Genomic DNA, 22,394 nt, shown 5'->3' with positions numbered 1-22,394 from the left:
AATGTACAGTAGTTCAACACAGTCTGGTAGCTCTACAGGATCTAATCATCAATGAGTGGTTTCAGCTGGGTATGGCTTTCCTGAAGGAACTTGTGGACTCTTTTCTAAAGTGGTTTGAGGCCATTATCTGTGCTAGTGGCAATGTGCACAGTATTAGTGTGTTGTATTGTGGGAATGGCTAATATTTTGTTCAGTATGTTTACTATTGATATATTTATTGTTAGATGAATAGCTTATGTATCTTATACTCTATTTTCATAACACACAGTGAAGCAGAATCACATTTTCCTTGACCTGAATATGTTAGTTATTTCATTTACTTACTTATTTAGCTTATGGATACATCAATTTAATTACTATTTACAGTTATCTACAGTTGTAAACTAATACCCAGGCCATGCTGCACAGGTAGATAACACCAGGCAGGTTTTGGAAGATGAGGGGCAACAAAATGAAGAAGACAGAGGCCCTAAGATATTAAAAGGAGAACTGGAGAAAGCAGTTTAGGAGCTCTGTGAAAACATTATGCTGAGGCACTGAAAATCGTAGGTCCAAATTCAATACCCAAATTGACTAAGGTAGTATACAAAATTTATGACACAGGAATTTGGTCGTGAGATCTATTCAAGGCTATTCTAGTACCTTTACTCAAAAAGTGCAATGCAAAGACTATAGGACAGTTAGTATTTCAGTCATGACTAAGGTAATGCTCCTGACAGATCACAAAAAAGGCAAATATGCCCTTCTCTAAAAGATTCAGACAGAAGAGTGGGGAGGCAGCTCCCTCAATCCTCATTCCACCTTCCTCATCAAAAATTTTGGCATGTGAACAAATTTGTGCTGTTTTAACACAGAAAATTCTGAATACTTATATGCAGTCTTGTTGTGAAGTCTTCATACTCAACATCTCCCTCTCACTGCCACTGTCTATATGTCTCTCTTCCATTGTCTCCTTTCTCTCAGATTGGCACTTTCTCTCATCTGCCCCTCCCACTGTTGCTGTCTTCAACCCTTTCTCTTGATCTTCCTTACCTTTGTCTCCTTCTTTGCCACTTTTGCTGGCAAGTCCAACTTTCATTGAGTCCAACTGTCATTGCCTTTGTCTTTGTCCCATTCTCTTTTGCTCCTGTTGCCACAGTCTCCTTCTTTCTTACTCACAATCTGCTGCTATCTTTCTTTTTGTTCACTATTATATCCTCTCAGGGACAGTTTGCTCAGGGTTTTGACCCCTAAATTGGGAAACTTTAACATGTAGGAGTAAGGAATGTGGGAAAGTGGGCAAACATTTTTTGTGGAAGTTTGCTGGTTGTGATGGGTGGGGGTGGGGGTGGGGGGTGGGGAGTGGGGGGGGTGGGTGGGGGGGAATTGGGGGGGGGGGGGGGGAGTGAGTCCAACCAACCCTATGTATCGTCTCCACCCATCTTTCTTTTTCATTTCCACTGCCTCCTCTCTCTTTTGCTCCCACTGCTACTGCTACTGTCTCCATCTTTCTCTCTTTTCATATACTGTCACTGACCATCACTACCTCTACTTCTTTTGGCTGCCAATGCTGTTGTCTTCAACCATCTCTCTTTCTCTTTCACTGCCACTTTCTCTCTCCAGCCATCACTGTCTCCTTTCTCTTTCTCTCCCACTGACAATGCCTCCTCTTTGTTCTACTGCCACTGTCTCTATGCTACTCTCTTTCAGCACAGAAAGCATGAATATGTCCACTCACAAACATTTTTGGTGAGGAAGGCAGGATGACAATTGAGGCAGCTGGTTCCCAACTCTTTCGTCAGACTCTTTTAAAAGGGAGCCTATTTGCTTCTTTTATGCTGTGACAGAAGTATCTTGTAGCTAGTTCCCTTCTTTTCCCTTTTACAGCAGGGTCTGCTGCTTATATAAAACAAATTCTGCAGGTCAGTAAAGTGCTGACAGTTTATTTATATGCTTCCACATATCTTCACACTTTGAGAACATATAAAAATCAAGTAAGTATGTATATTATAAAGTTAACACAAAATTGTCTCTAATTCTATACAAGTTCACTTTACACTGTGTTACATAAAAATGCACATTTTTAGGCAACACCTACAGAGTATCCAAAAATGCAGTGTTTGATCTGCAAGTACAAAGAACTTTGTATGACAAAATAATTTTTTGTAAGGTGTTTATGCTGCCAGATGGTACTATCAAATAATTTCTAGGTCAAGTCAGACTGTATAGCATGAAGTGCCCATTGTACAGAGACAGTGCGTCATAAAGTTTGAATGATGAAAAAATGGTGATTAAAAATGCGGTTTGGTGACTTCATAACTCTTGATATGACCCCAGAACCCTGGCCATTTGTTCACTATGCCACTTAAAACAACATTTATGCCTCAGACTGGGTATTACATGCATACTTTATACGAATATATACGGTAATTTTGAACCTAGGGATCTTGGTAATGGAGAATGATATCGAAAAAAGTTTATAGGTTCCCTGAGAACATATGGCAAAAATTCCAGTGATTTGGCGTGAATGGGCATTATAGATGCATCACCACAGATGGTACTTTTGATACCCAGAAATCATGTTTTTTTTTAGTTTTCTCAGGAAACATCAATGAACAAATGGGGGTTTTATAAGCAACCCAAGATCCACCCTCGATCACATCTATTGCATAAGAACCTACTGAATAGCTCAGTTTTGCCTGGGCTAGAGTAAGTATGCAATGTTTAAATTTTGTCACTGTACTGTAGGATAGCTACAGGATGGCCAGTCTTCTGACAGGTGTACAAATGGTCACTAGGCTAAGGCCTATCCGAAACACTTGACCCCTTCTCTCTGTGAGCAATAGAACATGAGATATAACCACCTAAATAATCACATTTTTTCATGTGACTTTTTGGAACATATTAGTACTGTGCACAGTTGTGCAAGGATCAGTACAGCAGTGAAACATAAACAGTTAGAAAGAAAGAAGAAAGATATTTAGAAAGTTTTGAAGTGTGTCCATGGAGAAGAATGTTTAAGGTGAAGTGGACTGACTGACTTAAGTATGAAAATGTGATGAATAAAAGAGGGGAAGAACAATGATAATGCAAAGTGCTCAGAAAGAAAAAAAATCTTGGGTGGGACATATACTGCACAGGAATTGTCTGCAATAATGAATTATAAAGAAGAAAGTGGAAAAATGAGAGGAAGAGGTGGAACAGAATTTGAATGATGGATGATATTAAATGTAGATGAACCTACAAACAAATGGAGGAAAAAATGCTCAGAACAGTATGTGATAGAGAACCTCCAGCTGTAACCTGTCATAAGATAGGTACACTAAAGAATAACCTGGGCCACAAGTGTAGTCTATTGACCCCTCTGTCATCAGCAGGAACTCTGTTGGATAACCATGAAATGTTCTCAGAGGCATTCTTGTACTAAATGATAAGCAGTCTGCTTTTCAGTGTACGCTCACAACTTGGAGGAGTTATTTCCTTCCACTTGTGCAGAGAATTGGCACATCTGCCGGGATTGGTTCTTATTTGGTTAAGAGCTGACCAGATCTTGCGTAGCAGTTCTTGATCAATATGCATGAGATCTTAAGTTGTTTTGTTGTAGCATTAATCTGATGCGTATATCTCCAGCAGTCATTAGTATTAAAGCCATTCCAAACTAACATCCTTGCAGTTTCCAGCGTGGGTAATGAGAATGAAGCCTTCCTCTCCTGCTGGTTGGCATGTGTGTGTAAACAGGGAGGTGAGGATTTTCTGTAATATTTTGTACGCCTGTACAAGTGCATTTTTCCACCACGGAGATAGAGGTACTATGTGGCTAAGCAAGGGTAGCTAGAAAGTAGGCGTAGATCTCATTGTACCAATTATAATATGCAAAGTATAGTTATTAACTTACACAGGTGTTACCCAGTAGATACACATATATAGCTGACAAAACATACTGATTTGGCACAGCTGAGATGGAAAATGTTACAAAGTACGTGCAGACATATGAATTAAAATCAATAGAGAAACATAAGCACCGACCGTGCTTCTTACCAGTGCAAGGACAAAGTTGTAGTCAACTATCTTTATGAAGTTTTGATATGGTAAAGAAGATGCACATCTTACTTTCACAAAACTAGAAATAGTAATTGCTTCTCGTACCAATTTCCATGCACTTATTGAATGAATCTACTTTTCCATTCAGCTGTGTAGAACATTGCACCCTATGCTTGGTGACTGAGAAAGCTGCAAATAGTCTTCAATGATGGAAGAAAAAATTTCAGACATCCAAATATTATGTTATTCACTTCTGTCTACCTCACGCAAACTTTCTTTAGTATACTAAATAGCAAACATAAATAATATTTTCCAAGAGAGTCTCTTAAATAGTGATTTTCCAGCATTATGATGGTCAAGGGAATAAGTGAAACTTGATGCCATATAGTACAGTTTCATAAAAATATTTCGCTTGTTCCTGTAAACAAGCAATAGTAATCACTTGGAATATTTTGTAGATATTGTCTTCAATTAATGTCTTAATTCATGAGAGGTCATATGTTCTTTAGAAATACTGCTGAGTCATCCCTATCTGCCAAACAAATGACATTTAAGAGTACTCTTACTCTGTAAGACATAGAGCACAGTATGATAAATAAAAACACTACTTAATGGCCAAATTCTGTTAGTGAAAAATTTTCATACCATCAGTAAGTGAACTTATAGTTCCTCTCTTAAATACCACCACTCCATTATGGTTAATGATTTCAGCTATGAAGACAAGTTGATTTCCATCAAACGATTACCATATTTTACAGTCTATAAGTTGCACTGTTTTCTTTGCAAAATTACCTCCAAAATTCAGGTGCAACTTATACTCAAAATTAATATAAAAATATCCAGCATTTGTTTTAAAATTCCTGCCAGTCTTAAAAATGACCATATATTCAATGGCGTTTGGAACCTATGTCTGTTTGGCAACAGTGTATTCAACTGGCAGCAGCAATTAACTGATGCAACAAACATGAGTTGTAGGGATTCACAAGCTTGCTAACGCTGTCTCCTTCCCGCTCCACCATCATAAACCCAGAACACTGTCTAGCCTTTGATGCGCCATTGCAGCCTATGGTGCTAGTGAACATGAATTGAAAGTGATTTGTATTATCAGTAACAGTACAATATTTTTGTTAGTAACTAGTTTTGCGATGTTAAAAAAAAGAAGGTATTCATATGATGTGGGTTATAAATTGAAAGTAATAGCATATGTAGAAGATCATGGAACAGAGCAGCTGAGCAGCATTTCAGGCCTCCACCAACAGAAAAAACCCATTTACAATTGGCAGTCTAGTAAAGAAGAACTGCAAAAAATGAGGAAGGCTAAATGTGCAAATAGAGGACTGAATATAAAATGACCAAAACTAGAAAATGATGTATTCAAAGGGATCAAGGACACTCTCAAAATGTCACTGGAATTAATACAAAAATGATTCAAATACATGTTTGTTAGTGCTACAGTGGAACCTAACATACTTTAAGGGCATGGTTGCACTTAGTACATGGACCAAAACCAAAATATCTTGGAAAGTTCCACAAGAGTATGAAGAGAAAATATTATCTTTTCATTGCTTTATTATTCAACACTGAAAGGAAACCAGTGTGGGACTAAGCCAAATAGTGAATGTGGATGAAACTCCTCAGACATGTGTCAAGTAACAGAACTGTTGCCATGCAAGATGCTAAAACTGTAACTATAAAAACAAGTGAAAATGAAAAAAATGCACTACACTGTCATCCTTTCATGTTGTGCTGATGGTACTAAACTTAATCCAGTGATCATTTTCAAGCACAAAACAATGCCAAAACCTTCTGAAATACTGCCAGGTGTTTTGTTCACGTACATGACAAGTGTTGGATGGATGAGGCTGGTATGAAATTGTGGATTAACAGAGAGCGGGAAAGAAGGAAAGGTGCTTTATTGAAAAGAGTTGGGCGCTGAAGACCTTGCTGTCGTGCGCCCCCAAAACCCCTCTACTACTACCCCCCAACTGAAAAGAGTTCTCTTCTTGTGGTAGATCAGTTCAGCTGTCATTTGGAAAATTATGTGAAAGAGAAATTCATCATCATTATCATCATCATTTAAGACTGGGGAAATACAGAGTTTCCCATTATTCCAGGAGGACTTACTTCACAATTGCAACCTCTAGATGTGTCAATAAATAAACCATTTAAGGTGTAAGTCAGAGCGGAATGGAACAAACGGATGATGGATGAAACCCAACCTGAATTCACACCAAAGGGAGCCTTAAGACAACATTCAACCAAACATATGTGTCAGTGGATAACACAGTCATGGCTTAGAGTGAGAGAAAACATTTTTGATAAATCTTTCAAGAAGTGGTATAAGTAACGCTCTCAATGGCAGTGATGACCATTTTACTAATGAGGAGGACAAAGATGACAATGAAGAGGAAGAAGAAGCAGAAGAAGAAAGTTCAGATGACAGTTTTCAGGGATTTTAAAGGTATATCATCTCTCTCTCTCTCTTCTTTGATACTAAAGTATTTTAATTGTAATGTAAAATGTGGTCAGGATTGTTTGGAAAAAGGTAAAGGACATCTAATACACTGTTGGTGTCCCGCATATTCTGCACACTCATAAATTCAGCTTACATATACGCTAACGATAATCAGAGTTGGTATGCAGGCAAAAATATTAGGAAAAATGGGTACAGTTTTGTTTGCAATTGTTTAATTACATTATACAGTCTCGCAACTAGCTCAAAGATAATCAGTAGTAGCACGAAACTATTACTGGTATTGCCCAATAAATTAATTGTTGCAAAGAGAGAGATGATGTAACCTCCTACGTAGTGTAAGGATTTGTGCTCACGATAAATAATTTCATTTGTATCACACTGGCTTCAGTTTGGTTAAGCATTTACTTGACAGAAATAAATTTAATTGTGAACTTAAAGAGACTGTGAAGCAAACCTAATCCTTATTGCCTACTGCAGTTAAATTTATCTATGCAGTTCCATAAAAATTCTAATAAAATGAACTTTGCAAATACTAAAGCCTGAAAACTGTTTTCAGTATTCAAAGTATTTTTTGTGTTAACTTGAGGATGAAGCCCAATATTTAATATTTTAATTAAATTCCACATAATGGTCACCTGTGCACCATCGTGACAAAAGAAAGCCAAATGGGCAATCTTCTATAAACCCCACTCTAAATAATTATTTTCACTTAAATTTTTCCACAGGGAGTGAGAGGTTTTGAATAACAGGAGAAATTTGCTTTTTACCATACATTGTAAGAGAAAATACATACATAACATAATTAGTGTGTAGGAACAGCTAAGCAACTTAATTCTTCAATGGCAGAGACAAAAGTAGGCTTATACCTTTGAACCAAGTCTTTTTTTAACATTAATGAGATAGGATTTCCATGGTTACAAAGAATGTCTTTACATTGTATAGTTATTTTCTGATAGTAAAATATTTATTTTATTAACATTTTTAACACAAAAATACCCTATTAATGAGTTGTAGGGTTTATAAGTATCTGTCATATTAGCTATGCTTTTTATTGTCAGAAATACACTCAGTTTTGTACTTTCTTTACACTTCACATTTACACATCTGGTATAGATCTAGTTTAATTTTTTATAGGGCTACCCAGGAGACATCACAATGATCAGTTCTGTTGTATACACTAAGAATTTTTTTTTAGTCTGGCTTTCTAATAATAAAAATGATAAAAATATAATTTAAAAAGATACTTGAAACTTAAGGTGCATCTTATAGTCCGTAAAATGTGGTGGATAAAAGAGATTATACTTCTACAGAAAGCCAGAAGAAAAAAAAATATGGAGCAGTTCTGAAAATTAATTAAAGTAAAGAAACCTACCCACATGCAAGACGAGTGGCACACTATTGGTAACACATTTTGCTTGCCCCTCTGTGATCAGTGAAAGTTGGCTGACTTGGAGCTGCCACAGGATGTTTAAGATCACTGTCACCCTCAGCTACCTAACAGTGTTGTGCACCCTAACAATAAGCAGCCATTATGAATATAATGTTGATTTGTGGGCATTATATGGTGATTATTGATATCATTTACAAAAATTACCAAGTAGACTGTATCTGGTCCTTCTAGCAACTCACCCAAAACTTAATTAATCCATTACAAATTAATTTGCTTTATATGCTTCCATTTCTTTTATACTGCTCTGGGAAAAGGAGGCAGGGCCTGTCTCAGCAGCTGGTGTGCTATGAACCAATCTCAATGTTCCACACCCAGCCTCCTCAACTCAGGGGCCAAGTAGAAGTGTGCAATCAGTAAACAAAATTTCATACAATTAAGTAAATAAATCAGCTATATAAGAAAATTAAAACATTAAAAATCTCAAGTATTTCTGATGTATCTTACATTTCAGTGTATGGACAACGTTCATTTTAATGATCTCTTGCACAGTTCAATGTCAGACACATCTTCTGTCACAATGCCCCAGTCCATCAAGAATGATCCCAAATTATTCAAAGATGATGTTGACATTCGCTTCAGCCGAACTCTTAATTCATGCAAGGTAAGTGTGTTTGACTTTTTGTACATGTTATCAGTTTTGATAGTTACTAAAAATGATTTGTTGGTTTTTGTCTATGCATTTGTATTCCGAAGAAGAACATAAGTTTTGCAGTTAATCTGTAGTCTTCATCTTCAGTCTCTTGTTTTTGTGCCTAACCATTGCTTGTTGCTTTTCCTATTCATTTATTGGTTGTTATCTGTTAAACTATTTCATTTAATATAAATGTTTTTATGTACCAATCACAGAAATGATAACACATGAGGAAGCAACCTTATTTGTAAAAGTGATAATATTAATGAGTCACAGCACAAGCAGTCTTTCTAACATGTCTCCTAGTTTTAACAGTTAGCAGATTCTATGTGTACAATAGACATCAGCATTTACAGTATGTGAGACACAGTGTTTAAATAGAATGTTGTGAAGCATTATCAGTCATACAAAACTGCAGCAACATTTTTAATAATTTCCCTTTCTGTTTACCATATTTACCTGATTATAAAATAAGGGTTTTCTTTCCCCAAACTACTGATTTGAAAAATATGGGGTTAACGTATACAGGATGAGTCAAAAAGGCCTTTACAACTTTGTAATGATATAGAAATTTATCGAGATAACTTCCAGAATTGGAAGGTGTGTCATTTTATCACAAACAACCACAAGTTTCAAATAAAAGTGTCATTTTGGTTCGATGTGGCTACCATTTGTGATGTGGCAAACATTCCTCCAGCAATCAATTTCTTCTCACACTTATTGCAACAAATTGAGTATAACTGTTACAGTGGTGGTTTAGATTCGATTTTTCAGGTTGGTTAAATTGTTTGGTAGGGGAGAAACATATACAGTCTTCCCTGACCTGGGAAGCGATTATCGAGGAAACCTTGAACTTCCATGGGGAAATGAGGTGGTACATTGTCTTGCTGGTAGTAAACCATCCCATCTTGGTCATCTGTGGCGTTAATGTTCATTTCATAAAGCCAAAACGCACAACGCACAAATAGCCATTTTAACTATGCATTATGCTGGCGCTCATGGTGGTGGAATGGGGAACTGATACACTATTTGAATAAAACCTGAGGTTCTTTGCTACAAAATGGCACATCTACCAACTCTCTAAGTTACCTCAACAAAGTTCTGTATCATTCTAAAGTTGTTAAATCCTTTTTGTCTCACCCTGTATTTGCAGATAAACTATTGCTGGAGAGTTAAACTTTTTATGTTGAGTACTATATTAATGTAGCATTGTCTTACAGTTACTAATGATGCTTTGCCAGTTGAAGTCACATGTAGATTAATTTTTTATAATTCAGAATTATTGAAGGGAATGCAGTAACACCAGCTTGCTTGAGAAGTAGGGCAAATGTGAGAAGGGGAGTGGTGAAATGGCAGCAAATTTAATGATTCTATCAACTTGTAGAATGCTGCACACATTGGCTTTTTATGAACGTCTGCCATGCATAAACCACAGTTCGCCTGAATCCATTTCTACTCAGAACTGAAGTGACTTTAAAATTGGATAATTACTCAATAACACTACACATATATGCAGGAAACAAAAAAAGTCTTAGATAGGGACCAGTGACTTACTTAGATGTTTCATGCAACAGTGTTATCAGTGCTCACCATGAAGTATGGAGGGAATGAAAAGGGATGAGTGAGCTGCTGGATCTGTGCATCCAATGAGAGAGCATTGGGCAGACATGTTTGGAAGCAAGAGACGAAGGAGTATTGTCACATTCTCACATAAAATTCACTGTGTATTTGGAAAAAGTGTCTGTGTTCTTAGGTTCCATCGTAACCACAACCTTGGAAATCATGACATATTTGAAAGAAACAGCCAAATACCCATGACAACCAAGATTGCAAATTTTGTTGTTTTCACTCACTAAAGTTTAAGTTGTCCTATTAGGTCCCATCCTAATGTCCACTTCAGAAATTTTAATATGTTAGGAAGAAACAGCCAAATTATTCTGACAGCTTAGATTATAAACTTAATTGCTGCTAGTTTCACTTGCAGTGATATAAACTGTGGTATTAGGTTCCAAACTAACCACAACATAATAATTCATGACATGTTCTACAAAAACAGTCAATATTAGACAAAACACCAAAGAAGAGAATGGTCTGAATATCAGTGCTAGAAATTCGTTGCCTCTATTATTGCCTCTCGTTGGTGATGTGAAAGTATCATACCACTGACTAAGTAAAACTGATGCATTACTGACCTATGAGCAGTACAGACATAACTCTGTGACTGACTTTAGTTAAAAATAGTTGTACAACATGTTAAACAAAAAGGGAATGGAATGTAAAAATTGAAGTAAACTATTTCTTTTGTTTATTTTATTTTTCGCTGTTTTACAAAATTGTAGACAGACAATAAATGCCATAAATTTGGTATAAATGTAGTGTTAACTATCTAGAGAGATACTTTATATCAGTAAAACAGTTTGTGATTTTAGTTACTGAAAATAGAATAAAAATAAAATTTTCTCATGGAGCCTCTTAAACAAAAGAGGATCATTTTCAGGGTCATCTTATGCTTGGGTAAATATGAGGTCTATTCAAATAACTCCAGATCATTCATAATTTCATGTCAGTGGTATGTTGGAGTGAAATGCAGATGCCATCCTTCGACACACCTGTGTTTTTTGTGTGTAACTACCAGAAGTTTCATTGTACCTCTGTTAGTTATTGTTCAGTGCTGTATTGAGTAGAATGTTGAGTTGTGAATTTCGAGATGGCAGAGTTAGAGGAGCAATGCATCTGCATTAAATTTTGTGTGAAACTCAAGAAAACCTTTACAGAGACACATCAAATGATGCAGGAAGCCTACGGTGATGAGTACTTAGCCCATAATTGGTGTTAGAAATGGTTCACACCATTCAAAAATGGCCAGACAGAAGTTAAAGGCAACCTTTGTTCAGGACATCTTCAACGTCTACCAACGACACTCATGTCAGGAATGTCAGTGAAATTATGTGTGCCAATCAAAGACTGACTGTCTGAAAGATGCAGAAAAATGTAACATTTCAGTTGGCTAATGTCATGAAATGTTGATACACTATCTTGGAATGCATTGTGTTGCCACCAAGTTTGTTCCACGGCTCATGAGTCAAGACCAGAAAGACCTTCACCTCACAATCTGTGAAGAACTTTTGGATTGTGTGAATGAGAATGAGATGTTCCTTAAGAGAATCATAACTAGTGATAAGACGTGGGTTTATAGTTGTGATGTTGAGACCAATGTTCAATCATCACAATGGGTCAGGAAAGGTTCTCTAAGGTCAGATCAAATGTCAAAGTCATGCTGATAGTTTTCTTTGACTTCGAAGGATTTATTCATCATTCCTCCATACTCCCCAGGCCTGGTGTCTGTGGATTTTTTTTGTTTTGTTTACAAAGTTGAAAAGCCCACTGAAAGGATGAAGATCTACAGTGATAGATGAGATAAAAGAAAATTCACAGACAGCACTTCACGCAATCATGCAAGAGGCATACAAAGACTGCTTTCAGATGTGGAAACGGTGTTGGGAGTCATGTATCAGTTGTGAAGGAGAGTATTACGTGGACAAAGTTCTGGAATTTTTTGAACAGACCTCATATGGTATTACCTACAGTGGCCTCCAAAATTATTTCTTGGTAGAATGACTAAAAGCAAATAGAAATTTCAGTAAGATGTCATTTCAGTTGAATGTCATTAGCTATCATATCAAACCCAGGAGTACAAAAACACTGGGGCCCAAATCAGTATAAATCTGTATACACATTTGACAATGTGAATTAAGTGTGAAATACCAGTAAGGATTTCATTTTCTACTTTCCAGTTCAGTTCGTACTTTATTGTTGTACTTTGTTCAAAGTTTGTAATGACATTTTAGTCTGGTTAGTGCCTGTGAAGCAGAAGGTGGTTTTGTTTGACAGGTCTGAATATCATTTGTAAATTTTAATAACTAAAGAAAAGGAAAGAAATGGAAGATAATTGCAGAAAGTTATCAATTTCAAGATAACTTGAATTCTATTTTCATCATGCAGAAGGTATGCCAGTATGTTTGTTGTGCCAAGAACTGATATCTATCAGCAATGAACATGATTGGAAAGCACATTTTACTCCAAGAAAACTTACTAGCTCTCGGAATAAATCCTCTGTGTGCACACACATTCCTCTCTGCCCCAAAATTGTGCCAGCTGTGGCTTTTGTGTGTGTGTGTGTGTGTGTGTGTGTGTGTGTGTGTGTGTGTGTGTACTCTAGCTCAAAAAAGGATTTATTCTGAAAACTAGCAAGTTTCCTTTCTCTTTCATGTGGCGCTGTTGATGTCTAAATTCTTCTGCCGGTCAGTGAGTGGTCTCCTGAAATATTTACATTCTGCCAGAAATTCCCATAATATCTAAGCATTCTTTGTATCAACATCCACACCTGTTACATACACTCTGCAAGCCACCATATTGTTCAAGATTGCCGGACGGCTAAGGCGGTGGGCATAAATAAATTAGTTGGACAATTTTTGTGTGACAAGGCTATTTATTGGCTGAAAATGCATTCAAACGGGCAACATGAATCAGGCCTAAGGAGGTGAGGGTGAGCCAGAGCATAGTGCTAGCTGATGCACAGTTCGCATCAAACCTGGGCAAAGTTAATGAATAGTGGTGTCTGCCATTTGGACAAGTCCAAATGGTGTGGCGGCTACAGAGACGAAGTCCATGGTGCCTCAGCACCGGAAGAGGCAGGCGGTGTTCACAGCTACAGGGCACATGGCAGAGAGTGAGCCTCGCTGATGGGTGGCAGGGTATACATCCATCACGGCCATGCGGCTTCCTCTGCCCTGATTGGTCAGAAGCCGAGAAACCTGCTGGGGTGGCATGGAAAGTTCCGAAGTGTGGCCTGGTCAGCGTCGCCTAGGCAATGTTACCTCGTCAGCACACGAGGGGAGCACGTGATTGAGATTGCCCATGCTGGTGCTGACTTGCTGTTGCCAGATGGTGGAATGGGAAAATTACAGGCAGCCGAAGCTGCCGGCTAATGCTTGACCACAACGAGAGAATGAAATTAACCTTAATTAATAATAGAATTCCCTACTATCTGGCTCAACCTTACACTCCTCCCCCTTCCGTGGGAGCGGAGAACGTATGTGAATTCACTCAATGTAATTGTTATTTAAATGTAGACAATTTTATTTTGCAAAACAAAGTAGACATTATTGTTAAAGGTTCCCACAGAAGACAGCAGGGGCCTTTAACTAGGGGTGGGTGTAGAGACTTTGAAGACCTCTTAGGGGTCACAGAGGGGTTTACACACTTCAAAAATGTTATGTTTACACAAGAACAAGGAATAAACAGTATAAAACATCAAAACAAAATTACATGAGTTAGCAAGTGTGAATAAAACATCTGAGAAAGTAATAATTTGAATTGGGCATACACGCCAAGTGTCTTTGATTTTTAAAAGAGCATACATATCACCACCGAACTTACACGCAGGACTGAGTGGCATGATGCGGCGCATTGTGTTGTCCTCAGCAGGCAGCGCACAAGCTACCGGCTGGAAGTGGACATGGCAGTGGCCAGGTCTGTTCACTGGAACTCAGTGCAGCGGAGTATGAGGGGACCGAGCGAGGTGGCGCGGTGGTTAGCACACTGGACCCGCATTCGGGAGGACGACGGTTCAATCCCGCGTCCGGCCATCCTGATTTAGGTTTTCCGTGATTTTCCTAAATTGCTCCAGGCAAATGCCAGGATGGTTCGTCTGAAAGGGCATGGCCGACTTCCTTCCCTGTCCTTCCCTAATCCGATGAGACCGATGACCTCGCTGTTTGGTCTCTTCCCCCAAAACCAACCAACCAACCAGTATGAGGGGAGGTTCACACATTTCACACACATTTAAAACAGGGGGTTAACACTGGGGGAGCACTTCACTATGCTGCATAAGTTTTCACATTGGTAGATAACACAGTTGAACTCTTAAAACTAAAGGAGGGCACATGCCTTGTTAGGGTTTTTCTTTCAAATCATGGGCAATATTCACCATGAGGCTGAGGTTCTGGGTCTATTGGAGGGGACGGTCATAACCATTTGCAAAACCCCTTCTTATACAAGATCCACATCAGTACAGTAATAACAATAGCAGTGACCGGGGTTACCGTGAGACTGGATATAATGGTTGTATGTAGTTTAGTGGCTGTCTGCCATTCACTTAAGTGTGCTAATAGGTGATCATAAGAAACTTGTCCTATCTCATGTTTTAAGAGGTCATCGATTGATGTTAAAAGATGATCAATGGATATATTAGATAAAGCAGGTAATTAAGTTGACAAAGGAATCATGAATGAACTTTCAGGTAGAAAAGCATAGGTAAGTGGGTGTGAATACTGATAGAGTAAGCCGTGCTGGCATGAAAGGTTATAAGTAGCATGGTAACATCACAATAAGAACTGTTTGCTAGAAATCCACTGTTCAAGATTTCTATCCCATATGTCTGCAACTGGAAATTGTGTTCATAACAATGAAGTGTTAATATCCTGGTAGCACTAGTAATGCGGCTGGGGGCCAGCACAGCAGCTGTGTCAGAGCGGCATGCGGCAGATGACTTTAGGGTCAGTGCAGTGGCTACGTCAGAGTGGCTTGCGGCAGATGACTTCAACGCCGCTGCTTGCACTCCATGTCTGCACTATACTGGAAGTAAGTGGTGGGTCTAAGAATGAGTGGGCAATAAGGAATACTGATGCTGTTTACTGGGCTGACTGTACTTTGACCTCTCGATTACTTGCAGAATGAAAACTTCACGTTTTTGGGGCTCATGCACCCGATGAACGTTTTTATGTGGTTCAGAGTGAGAAGTGACAAATATAAATGTCACAGAAGGGGTATAATATTACTGAATAAAAAGGATAGATGAGTGCAATCGATATGGTTCATTCAATGATGACCAACAAAACAATAATTATAAGGCATCTAATTATGGGTTCATGCACCCAGTGAATAGATATGTTTGTCTACTAGATTTGGGTTCCTGTTCTCAGACATGAAAATTGTGCCATTGAATGCGAACATCATTGAGAACGAGAAGAGTAAAACAAAACTTGATGAGAATCTAGAAACTTCCACAGTGGAGACAGAAAGTGTAAGGGGTTGAGCTAGAAAAGACTAAGTGCAGCGTAATTTCTGATGGGCTTTTCCTTTATGAAGGTAGAATGTATGGCGCATCGTTGACACGACGGTATTGCCTACTTAACTGTTTATGTGACAGTACTGCAATTCCAAGATAGCTGCTACATACTTCTTCTTAAAACTCGACATCTCTCACGAAAGAAAACTTCACTGAGCGACCAAATTTTCCATCTTCATCTTCTCACCATTTTGCGATTAAATTTTATGTCTCTATAACTCTTTAGTGCTGGCCTCATCAGGCCCAGCTAGTTGCCTAAAACTCGCATCAGTCCTTGGGTATATCACATTGTCCTGAGACACATCATACAGTTATATACTACTGCTTCAGTAGTCGGTGATCCTTCGGAAAATGCAATGGAAGAACAATATCAAAGAAAGCACAGGTCTTGAACTGAGACTTACTGGCAGTTAAGCTGCAGGCTAGACGTGGTTCACATCTGTGAGTGCACGAACAGCTATCATCAGAGAGGACAGAACACTGTTCTCCTGGACCCGTCTGCAACATGAAATGTTAAAGTCTAGCTGTGTTAGTCCACATGGACTGAATAATTTTTCGTTAGAATATGCCCAGATAGTAAACTCCAAAAGATGCTGTCCTATGGAAAGTTGAAAGATGAAAGTGGGTAGAAGGAACCGTTGTTGTTGTTGTTGTTGTATTCAGTCCTGAGACTGGTTTGATGCAGCTCTCCATGCTACTCTATCCTGTGCAAGCTTCTTCATCTCCCAGTACCTACTGCAGCCTACATCCTTCTGAATCTGCTTAGTGTACTCACCTCTTGGTCTCCCTCTATGATTTTTACCCTCCACGCTTCCCTCCAGTAATAAATTGGTGATCCCTTGATGCCTCAGAACATGTCCTACCAACCAATCCCTTCTTCTAGTCAAGTTGTGCCACAAACTCCTCTTCTCCCCAATTCTATTCAATACCTCCTCATTAGTTATGTGATCTACCCATCTGATCTTCAGCATTCTTCTGTAGCACCACATTTCGAAAGCTTCTATTCTCTTCTTGTCTAAACTATTTATCATCCACGTTTCACTTCCATACATGGCTACATTCCATACAAATACTTTCAGAAACGACTTCCTAACACTTAAATCAAAATTCGATGTTAACAAATTTCTCTTCTTCAGAAACGCTCTCCTTGCCATTGCCAGTCTACATTTTATATCCTCTCTACTTTGACCATCATCAGTTATTTTGTTCCCCAAATAGCAAAACTCCTTTACTACTTTAAGTGTCTCATTTCCTAATCTCATTCCCTCAGCATCACCCGATTTAATTCGACTACATTCCATTATCCTTGTTTTGCTTTCTTTTGATGTTCATCTTATCTCCTCCTTTCAAGACACTGTCCATTCCGTTCAACTGCTCTTCCAAGTCCTTTGCTGTTTCTGACAGAATTACAATGTCACCAGCAAACCTCAAAGTTTTTATTCCTTCTCCATGGATTTTAATACCTACTCTGAACTTTTCTTTTCTTTCCTTTACTGCTTGCTCAATATACAGATTGAATAGCATTGGGGAGAGGCTACAACCCTCTCTCAATCCCTTCCCAACCACTGCTTCCCTTTCATGTCCTTCGACTCTTATAACTGCCATCTGGTTTCTGTACAAATTGTAAATAGCTTTTCGCTCCCTGTATTTTACCTCTGCCACCTTCAGAATTTGAAAGAGAGTATTCCAGTCAACATTGTCAAAAGCTTTCTCTAAGTCTACAAATGCTAGAAACATAGGTTTGCCTTTCCTTAATCTTTCTTCTAAGATAAGTCGTAGGGTCAGTATTGCCTCAAGTGTTCCAACATTTCTACAGAATCCAAACTGATCTTCCCCGAGGTTGGCTTCTACCAGTTTTTCCATTTGTATGTAAAGAATTCGCATTAGTATTTTGCAGCTGTGACTTATTAAATTGATAGTTCAGTAATTTTCACATCTGTCAACACCTGCTTTCTTTGGGATTGGAATTATTACATTCTTCTTGAAGTGTGAGGGAATTTTTCGCCTGTCTCATACATCTTGCTCATCAGATGGTAGAGTTTTGTCAGGACTGGCTCTCCCAAGGCTGTTAGTAGTTCTAATGGAATGTTATCTACTCCCGGGGCCTTGTTTCGACTTAGGTCTTTCAGTGCTCTGTCAAACTCTTCACGCAGTATCATATCTCCCATTTCATCTTCATCTACATCCTCTTCCATTTCCATAATATTGTCCTCAAGAACATCGCCCCTGTATAGGCCCTCTATATACTCCTTCCACCTTTCTGCTTTCCCTCCTTTGCTTAGAACTGGGTTTCCATCTGAGCTCTTGATGTTCATGCAAGTGATTCTCTTTTCTCCAAAGGTCTCTTTAATTTTCCTGTAGGCAGTATCTATCTTACCCCTCATGAGAGAAGCCTCTACTGCCTTACATTTGTCCTCTAGCCATCCCTGCTTAGCCATTTTGCACTTCCTGTCGATCTCATTTTTGAGACGTTTGTATTCCTTTTTGCCTGCTTCACTTACTGCATTTTTGTATTTGCTCCTTTCATCAATTAAATTCAGTATTTCTTCTGTTACCCAAGGATTTCTACTAGCCCTCGTCTTTTTACCTACTTGATCCTCTGCTGCCTTCACTATTTCATTCCTCAAAGCTACCCATTCTTCTTCTACTGTATTTCTTTCCCCCATTCCTTTCAATTGTTCCCTTATGCTCTCCCTGAAACTCTGTACAATATCTGGTTCTTTCAGTTTATCCATGTCCCATCTCCTTAAATCCCCACCTTTTTGCACTTTCTTCAGTTTTAATCTACAGTCCATAACCAATAGATTGTGGTCAGAGTCCACATCTGCCCCTGGAAATGTCTTACAATTTAAAACCTGGTTCCTAAATCTCTGTCTTACCATTATATAATCTATCTGATACCTTTTAGTATCTCCAGGGTTCTTCCATGTATACAACCTTCTTTTATGATTCTTGAACCAAGTGTTAGCTACGATTAAGTTATGCTCTGTGCAACATTGTACCAGGCGGCTTCCTCTTTCATTTCTTAGCCCCAATCCATATTCACCTACTACTTTCCCTTCTCTTCCTTTTCCTACTGTCGAATTCCAGTCACCCATGACTATTAAATTTTCATCTCCCTTCACTACCTGAATAATTTCTTTTATCTCATCATACGTTTCATCAATTTCTTCATCATCTGCAAAGCTAGTTGGCATATAAACTTGTTCTACTGTAGTAGGTGTGGGCTTCGTGTCTATCTTGGCAACAATAATGCGTTCACTATGCTGTTTGTAGTAGCTTACCCACACTCCTATTTTTTTTATTAATTATTAAACCTACTCCTGCATTACTCCTATTTAATTTTGTATTTATAACCGTGTATTCACCTGACCAAAAGTCTTGTTCCTCCTGCCACCGAACTTCACTAATTCCCACTATATCTAACTTTAACCTATCCATTTCCCTTTTTAAATTTTCTAACCTACTTGCGCGATTAAGGAATCTGTCATTCCGTGGTCCGATCCGTAGAACGGCAGTTTTCTTTCTCCTGATAACAGCGTCCTCCTGAGTAGTCCCCGCCCAGAGATCCAAATGGGGTACTATTTTACCTCCGGAATATTTTACCCAATAGGACGCCATCATCATTTAATCATACAGTAAAGCTGCATGACGTCAGGAAAAATTACAGCTGTAGTTTCCCCTTGCTTTCAGCCATTCGCAGTACCAGCACAGCAAGGCCATTTTGGTTAGTGTTACAAGGCCAGATCAGTCAATCGTCCAGACTGTTGCTCCTGCAACTACTGAAAAGGCTGCTGCTCCTCTTCAGGAACCACATGTTTGTCTGGCCTCTCATCAGATACCCCTATATCAACAGATAAGAACTATGCCACGAAACTGAATGACATAGACAGCTATGGATCCATGCGATTGCCGGTTGCATCACGCGAGGTGCATGCCCTTGCGGGTATTGTTCTGTTGAAAGTTAAAAAGTGATAGTGAATAGGACGGACTATGCCGTGAAATTGAAAAGTTAAGAAACAACATAGACTGCTAGGGGTGCACACGATTGCCGGTCACAGCACGCAAGGTGCATGCCCTTGCGGGTATTGTTCTCTGGTTTGCCTAACAAACAAGATGTACAGCCAAAGTCGCCTGCCCTGTGGGAGTTAGTCACTCTGTTTACATTATCTACAGTGGGAAGGCATATGACATGTCCCACCAAATAGGCATTCAGACACAAATGAAATAAGGCATGATTACATCTTAGGTTCCTTTTTCAAAATAGTTTCTTATCTAGAGCATTATGAGTCAACACTTAAATAATCGGCGATAGTCAGAAACTTACCTTGGCAACAAATTAACTCATGGCTACACTAGGTTCATAGACACAAATACTAAATTACTGGTGCTGGCAAAACTCTAGCAAAACTTTCTAAGTAATTGATAATAAAACAGAGAAAAAAATGATTAATTAAAATAGTAGATAGACATAAGTAATTGGCAACCCATCGCAGTGACACAAGCAGTGTTGAAACTGCAATACAAGCAAAAGCACAAAATACCATTTCCCGTACACAAAACTCCCTTACTTTCCAGTTACCTTTTGTAGCAAGATAAGTGTAAGTATTCTCTGTTATCCTTTTTATGCTCTTGTTTGTGTCTCCATATTGATTGACTTGTCTTTGGTATGTCTACCTACAGGTGTGCTGTCGTTAAGTTGTTCCAATGTTATGAGTAATGTGGTGTAATAGTACAGTATCACGTGAATACTTCTTCTAGCAAGGTTTTAGTTTAAGGTAGTTCCATGTCTCCTTTGGTTTTCAGATCAATAATTGCCATTATCCTCCTTGATATTATTAAACATTTTGTATGATATTTCCTGCATTATTAAGTACTCCTTGTCCTGTAACTACGTAATGTGGGTTGTTGGCAACCTCCTAACCAATCGTGCTGGGTTATTGTTGCTGTTCTGTTTATTAAGACTCTCACCTACCTGCTTCCTAATACTTGTTAACACTGGTTCGACGATACTGGTTGCCTCTCGATGGCGTCGACAAAACTTACCTGTCGGCGTTTAGGTCCTTGAATAAAATTAGAGTCCATTATGTGTAGAGTGTATAGGAAGGAAGGTAATTCCCTTAGTGTTGAAAATGTGCATAAATGTATTCAAAATATTCATCATATAGTGGTTTTAAGTTCCATGTTGAGAATTAGTGTTACTTGGGGTGCTGGAGATGCAGCAGGTGACACGCTGGTATGATTGCAGAGTGCTGATATTACAGATATGACTGGCTCTAACCGGTGCGAGAGCAGTGCTGGTAGCCATGACCATGGGATCTGTCCTACTGGCAGTGTGTCGAGCTCTAAATAACTCTAGAATAATTCTCTGCAAAAGGCGGGTTCAGTGATTATTTTGTAGTACTTAATGGTGACTATCAATATAACTCATATACCTAATGTCACAGATAGAGGCATAGATGACTTCTCAAGTAACTCTTTGCAGGTCATGGGTTCGATGTTAGTAGTGGCTGTCTCTTTCTAAACTGAAGTATATGGTAGTTCTATATTTTACTCTGGTTGTTACTCTGTTAATGGTTACTTGCATGGTGTTCAGTTGGGGCTTTTATCTCTCCCGTCTTTACAACTCCTGATTAATAGGTACGTTTAAACACTCTCAGTGATGCTGTGGCAACAAATTGAAATTTAATTTCGGTAGTAGTAGTAGTATTAGCGAAGGTAAAAATAGTCGCACATAAGGCGGAGACATTTCAGGTACTTCTTGCTTTCGCTAATGTTGTTTACTGCACTAGGCGACACAGCTCGGACACTTCAGGGTTGCAGGGAGGTGGACTTTCTCAGCAGTCATTTCTTTTGCCTGGGGCTGGATACAAAGCAGATGGCTGGGACTGGTCCTGACGGGGTTGGGGGAGGGGGGGGGGGGGGGGGTTGAATAGGGCCTTTGTATGTGGGGGCCGAGCAGCCTACCTAGCTGTGTGCCGAGTCAAGTTCCTCTGCACGGTCACTAAATTTCTCCCAGACTTAGATTATGTTGTTCACGACAGTTATTCATGAAGGATTTTCTTTTCACGGGACTCAGATAACTCAATCGTTAAAGTTCATGGAACTATCATGAGTCATTTACTCACTTAGATACTCTGTTCTTCTAAACTGTATGTAATTTATAAATTTTGATACTTCTGCATGGGTTCTGATGATGACTTGGCTCTCTCAAATATTGTTTACTTGAAACTTGGGGCTAATAACTTCTGAGGTTGACAGTGGGGTATGCAGTTAGAACTTTTATTCTGGGTTCGTATTAACTCAGTTTTTACTCTACTTTACTTTATTTTATGATGGCATTTCAAACTCGATCCTTTTGGCTGACATGTTTCCCACACAGCGGTCACTTAGAGAATAAATATCATGGCAAGGGCCGGCTTCCTTGATGCCATATAGATCTGTTTATTAACCGCGAGGGTGCCAATACAACATAGTTGTGGACTGATTTGAGATCCCAATGTCTCCTATCTTGGTGGATTAGTCAGTGTTTTTTTTTTAAAAAAAACATTTTTTCCTTTTTTTCTTGTTCTTTACTGAGAATTCAAATAGATGACATGAGTAGCTTTCTATCCCTGGGTAAAACTAGTACAATCAGTAGGGCAATATTAGGCTGGTGGATTTAGTTTTGTAACTATCTTCTTGGATT

At 38.7% G+C, this 22,394-nt stretch overlaps 1 protein-coding gene across 1 annotated transcript in view; it reads left to right on the top strand.

The window, feature by feature from the left end:
• The window catches only part of LOC124805408 (ras-specific guanine nucleotide-releasing factor 1-like), an 871,442-nt gene that overhangs the window by 274,830 nt on the left and 574,218 nt on the right, over window positions 1-22,394 (top strand). Inside the window, 1 exon segment of the mRNA XM_047265969.1 lies at window positions 8,398-8,547. Coding sequence (XP_047121925.1) covers window positions 8,398-8,547 — 150 coding nt within the window.

Source organism: Schistocerca piceifrons, chromosome 7 (assembly GCF_021461385.2).
Source record: "Schistocerca piceifrons isolate TAMUIC-IGC-003096 chromosome 7, iqSchPice1.1, whole genome shotgun sequence".
Classification (NCBI taxonomy): domain Eukaryota; kingdom Metazoa; phylum Arthropoda; class Insecta; order Orthoptera; family Acrididae; genus Schistocerca; species Schistocerca piceifrons.
The sequence above is the reverse complement of the archived record's forward strand: the minus strand, read 5'-3'. Positions and strand labels throughout refer to the sequence as shown.